Here is a 6,000-nt window from a genome sequence, read left to right as displayed (position 1 = left end):
CGTAAATCTCCTTATACTCACTAATTCCATTATTTTATTATAAATTTTTTCATTTTTTCCTGGGGAAGACATCAGGTTTTATCTCTCTTCTCTCTGGTATCACATTGCTGCAGTCCAGCCTCCTAGCACCAAAGGCATTTCACACAAGGGTGAGCTTACTATAGTTAATAGTACAGTTGCCCTCCAGTAATTTTGGATGCTTCAGTAAATGCCACCTGGCCATGCCCATTTGTTAATCCCCACTTTGTTGGCATTTTCTGTTTGTTTTTTGTTTTTTTTTTCGACTTCAGACACCGCAGTCTGAGCCACCAGAGAGTTCAGAGGACACTGGTTCCCTAACGCACCTTCCTGCAAGGTAAAATTCCTCAGAGAAGCCTCCCGGCAGACTCCTCACGGCGAACACTGACACAGAAATTTCACTTATCGTTTAACTTTTTGAAAAGTTTTTTGAAAAGTCAATTTAAAAGGGCCAGCCAAGTCAATTTAAAAGGGCTAGCTTTTTGAGAAGTTTTTGAACACTGTTTTCAGAGGCATTCGGCTGTCCCGGGACTCCCCCAGCGCCACACTGAACTGGAGCTGGCTGAGGCAGAACACACCGAAGTCTAAAAAGGACTTTTAAGACGCCAGAACGACTCTGTATCCCTGACTTTTACACCGACGGCGCTCGAACGCCGCCCCTCACACCTTCGGCCCGCAGGCTCCCCCTCACTCAACCTGCCGCCACCACCGTTCAACCGCCACCGCCGCTCGGCGGACAGGCGGGCCCGGCACTTCCCTCGGCGGCGGCCGGGCACAAAGCGCAGGCGCGGCGGGTCCAGGCGCTCAGAGCGCAGGCCCGGTGACGCGGCGTGGAGGCGGGTTTGAACGGTGGCGGGTACCGGAGCCTCTTGGCGCTGCGCCGCGCCGCTAATGGAGCCCGTCCTGAAAGGTATCGGCTCGTCCGCTGTGTGGGGGACAGGGCTGGCGGCCGGGCCGCGCTTCTCACCGCGCGGCTGAGGGGGAGCCGCTGGGCTGGAGCGGGCCGGTTTTACAGCGCTGCTCCTGCACCCCATCTCCTTGCGGCCCTTTCCCCGGTGCTTCTCGGCGGAAAGCAGGGGCCGCTGTGGGGGCTCCGGCTCGCCTTCGCCGCTCGCCTCCTTCCCTGCCCGGTTCTTTCCCTGGGGGCGGCCCAGCGCCCAGGCCGGGATGGGCCCTAGCCCTCGGGGCGGCTCAGGCTTCAGCTCGACCGCGTAGCGGCGTGCAGCCCCGCCGCGGGTGGGAAGCCCTCCCGTGGGTGCGGGAGGGAGAGGGCTTTGCTGCGGGGCTGCTTTAACTAATGGCGAATCCGCTCGAAACCGGCGGCGGGGCCTGGCGGCCGGGCCGCTCCCGGCGTGAGGCGGGTTGTGCCCCGCCGCAGGCCCGGCGGGGGTGTGTGGCCGCTGGGGGCGGGCGGGGCTGGAAGTGAGGAGGGCCCTTCGGGCAGGGGATGGAGCGGCTGCCGCTTGGGGTGGCTCCCGGGAGGGCACCGCCGCCGCCCCCGCACGTCGGTGCCCTCCTCGCTGTTCCTGTCCCGGTCAGCCGTGGGCTGACCCTGTCTGAGTTCTTCCGCTTCTTTCTAAATTTCTGCCTCGCTAGGTTGCCCCCTTACGTCTGTTTTTTTCCCCGCTCTCCCCGCCTTCTCTGAGGCCTTCTAGCATAAGTTGCCCTTTACAAGACCCGAGCTCTACTCAGAGCTCTTCTAGTTCAAAAAAGGTCCAAGCCCTTCCTCATTTTTCTTTTCCATCAGCTGTACAAAAGCTACAAAGTGCCTTGTCTTTTGTTGGGAGTGTGTTTGATTAGCTGAAATTGGCTAATTATTGTAAAATACAACTCTGATCCTACCGCAGGTGCATGCAGCTTTGAAGTAACGTTCTTTTAAGTTCCTAGTTTGACCTTCACTGAAATGCTCCAACCTGTTTCTCTAGGGGAATTATAACCATGAAGGTTCTAAAATATTTGATGTAAGAGGAAGGTTTTTGTTTGGTTGGTTGTTTGGGTTTTTTCAAATCTGAGTGCAGTATTTTTCAGAATAGAGCAATCAAAAAGAGCAACTCTGGCAAGAGCTGCCTGGTCCGGTAGTAGAATGAACACAATTAAAAGTGCATTGGAGTAGATTTGTCTAAAGTTCCCATGTATATCTGAGTCATAGTACTGATAATAAGACTTTTCCCTGTGTTTTGGCTAAGGAGATGTTTACGTTCCATATTTCTCTTGTACGCTAAAAGTATTTCTAGCAATTCTAAAAATACGTTAATCTTTATAAAAGTACTTCTACTGTTGGAGCCTGATTCTAGTTTTCATTTAGAAAGAAGACATGACACTACATAATAGTGAATCAGAAAGACATAGATAGTAAATAAGATAGTTAAGTAGTAGTGGTCAAGGCTGGCCCTTTTAAATTGACGCTTTCAGGTTTATTCATGAGTTCTGAGAGTTGTCTGGCCTGTAGTTTCTGTGAAGTTGTTTTTGGTGAACCGGCATTCTTCCGGTTTTCTGGAACTTTCCTGATTCATCATTCAAAATGGGAAATTGGCATGGCCAATGGAACTGTAGGTCCCTTTCGTGCCTGTCCTAAGTAAAATTAATGAAGGGATTGTTATGAGTTTAATTTGCTTATCCCTCCATGTCAATACATCTGGGTTTGTTTGTTTAAAGACCTTCTCAACCAAGGCTGATTTCATTCCTTGAAGAGATTATTAATCTGATTAATAAAAGAAGCTACTTAAATGTGATATACAAAAATTTACTTAAAGCAGCTGACATGAAATTGTATTAGCCACTGTGATATGTACTTAATTTGGGGTGATTCAATATAAATCAGGTGGAACTTGAAGTCAATTGGAAATTGTCAAATAATATTTCTGCAGAGTTTTCTGGGGCTTTGGGGAAGGAATAATTCCATTACGTTTATTTCATTATGTTCTGTAACTTGCATTTCATGAATTTGTCTTTAACATTTTTTATTAACCTGAAGATTAGCAGTAATTAAACAATGACAAGAGTCAGCAGTTATGCAAAGATACTGCATTGCTGCTTAAGCTGGTATTGTGTTTTAAATTGACCAACTGAAAAATTGTTTAACTACCGTCAAACTTCTTCATTTGTTTCATTGCAACTAATTTAAGGGACAGAAATACTCTAAAAATAACATTCTGCTGCTAACATCTGATACGCAGTTTATTAAAAGCTGTATTTGCTACTGAGTGCAATACGTATAAAAGCAAAATTTTGTTATTTTGTTGGAAAGGCAGTTTGACCAGTTTTACCATAGTATGTACTTCATTAGCTGTTTGTTGTTTTCTCTCTTCTGATCCAGGTATTTCCGCATTTGTAGACGTTTGGTCATCTAACAGAACAGCAAATTACTCAAAAACCTTTGAACAGCAACTTCTTGATATGGGAGCAAATGTAAGGAAACTTCTGAAATAAATAGAATAGGAAAGCTCTTAAGCAGAACAAGCAAGCTAGTTTGTTATGTATATTTCTTTGTAGTATGAGTTTTTAAAGTGCAGGAAGGAAGATAATCACAGACCTGAGAACAGACAAATGTGCTGTAAAAGTCTTACTAGTGACAGATGGGAAATGCATTTAAAGCTTCACTATATCTATAAACCTCTTTGTATGGTAATATGATAGCATGCATTTGTTATGAAGTATTGGGCTTGCTGCATACTGTGGGCAAACCAAATTGAAGTGTTGAAAACCTGTGGTTTACAACCTTATGTTGTTTTGTTGTCTTTAACTTGTAGGCAGCTGCTCTGTTGTTACTACAATATTTTTTAACCCAAGTACTATGACATCTTATTTTTCCATTCACTCTCCCACAAATGTGATTCAGCTCCAGAAAGTGCTAGTAAAAATATGTCTAAGAGTCTTTGTATATGTCACAGTGATTTTTTTGCATATCAAGTATAGTTGACTTGTAGGTGCGAAATATGTTTAATTGCCAGCTGTAAAATTTCAGCCAGAGGCCAAAGTCAAACTGGCATCTTCCCTTCTTGCACACTATCACTGGTTAATGGAGATTTTTACAGCCCACTTCATGTTCTAAATAACACTTGCGTGAACTGCCAGTGCTTTTTAAGTGGGCATGTGTGGATGTATCTTACCGTAATTTAGGAAATTTTGCTAATCTCCCCAAAGCCTCTCTTTCTGGATGAATTTAGCTGAAATAGTGTGACAGAACAGTAGAATGACTGTTTTTATTATAAAAGCAATTGCAACTCTTGGTAAATAACTTGAGTAAGAAATATTTCTTGTTCTTTTGTGCTGTACTATCAGATCTATGTAATTCTGTTCTGATGATATTAGATTTTTCTCGCAGAAAATAAGACAACAGCGTAAGGCTTCAGAATTCTTCAAGTTGATCAAAAAGTAGCCAGATATGGTGGAAAGTACAGGCAGATGATACAGATGACCCTATGCAGCAGATCCCTATGACTGAAAAGGGGTAGTCCTGCCCCTTCACTATTCCAGACACTTTCCTTTAATTGGGCTGAGCATGTGATAGTAAACTGACTTAGCTCACTGTGTCGGCAAATAAAATTGTAAATTAGTTTCTCACTAGATTGTTGATTCAGACGTCTCAAGCTGAAGTCAGCTGAGCAGCAGAGGATATCCAGGTTAAGAGAGGAGACAGAGAGCAGGGAGGGATGTGTAAGGTGATGCTCCTCCCTAATTTGGAGGCAAAGCTATATCAAGCATCTGTCTCCTTAGGACATGGACTGTGAGCCGGAGAGTAGCATAAGCAAGTAAGCAATTGTATCTGGAGTCATAACTTATTCCAAAAGAAATTCATTGGTCCTGTATACCTAGATACTTAAATATCATGGGGTTTTTTTTTTTGTCTTCTGAGAAGCAATAAATCAGTGTGCCACCAGAAATTTTTGAAAAAGCTGAGTAGTTTTCTTAAAGTCAAATATAGATCCAATGTGTTGGGAGCAAAGTATAGTGATATAGCTGAGAGCACAACAGAGAGCTACAGAGCTATTTCCGTTTGGGTGTGCTGAGAAGAGGCTGCTGTAAAATATGAATTGTATTCATTTCACCATGTCAGTAATCACAACTGATCAAACAGTTTTATATGTAGGGTGTTTAGTCTCCAAAAAAGGAAACTTTGTGAAGAATGGAGTATCTAGAACTAAAAAGTTATCACTTAGTTGACAGTAGAGGCTGATAACTGAAAATTTGATCAGTTGTACAATGCAATGAAAATGTCAGGTGTGATATTAGACTTAAGTTTTCAGTGTTTCTCACTTTTTAAAGTGTTCCCATATTTTTTTTTTTTTTTTGTAGTACCTTTAGCCTTCCCTTAAAACCAGAAGTGATCTTTATTGATGAGAATTATTTTAAAGGATGAGGTTAGCTGTACACTTTAAGCCTGTGAGTTCTTTGCTAAATAAAAGATGGCATTTGGATAGTGACAACTACCTTCTCTACTGGCTGTTGCATTAGAAGTGATGTTGGGCTACATAAATAAAAATGTTGTGAGATTAGTGATTCAGCTAGAGTAGGGAGATGAAAACGGTAACCTAGAGAAAAGTTTGAAACAAAAGGCTGCTCTAACCCTCTAGCATGTGTTGCATTGGCTTCACTAATGAGACTTGAGTTTTGATTGCTTGAGGCTTCTTGCGAAGATGGGAAAGATCAAGAGTCCTTGACATAATGTTTAACATAAGGTTTTGTGCTAATGATTTGTGCGTTAAAAATGGACTGCACAGGCTAGTTTCATTATCATTTTCTGATTATCTGACTTAAAGATGAACTCTCTGTGCACTTCTGCAGGTTTCAAAAACTTTAAACAAGCGTGTGACCCATGTAGTCTTCAAAGACGGACGTTTGGCTACATGGAGAAAAGCACAGAAGATGGATGTAAAAATAGTCTCTGTACTCTGGGTGGAGAAGTGAGTACTCATGAATATAATGAATGTGACCCATTCCAGAGATAATGGATTCTAGTACTGTTTTATTTAAAAACTTAAG

At 43.1% G+C, this 6,000-nt stretch overlaps 1 protein-coding gene across 1 annotated transcript in view; it reads left to right on the top strand.

The window, feature by feature from the left end:
- Positions 1-909: 909 nt before the first annotated feature.
- Positions 910-6,000, top strand: part of MCPH1 (microcephalin 1) — a gene marked incomplete at its 5' end in the record, with an annotated part of 134,459 nt that continues 129,368 nt past the window's right edge. The window contains 3 exons of the mRNA XM_082480419.1: positions 910-928; positions 3,335-3,426; positions 5,803-5,921. Coding sequence (XP_082336545.1) covers positions 910-928; positions 3,335-3,426; positions 5,803-5,921 — 230 coding nt within the window. The remainder of the gene's footprint in view (positions 929-3,334; positions 3,427-5,802; positions 5,922-6,000) is intronic.

Source organism: Vanellus vanellus, assembly GCF_965231255.1.
Source record: "Vanellus vanellus genome assembly, chromosome: 3".
Taxonomy (NCBI): Eukaryota; Metazoa; Chordata; class Aves; order Charadriiformes; family Charadriidae; genus Vanellus; species Vanellus vanellus.
The sequence above is the reverse complement of the archived record's forward strand: the minus strand, read 5'-3'. Positions and strand labels throughout refer to the sequence as shown.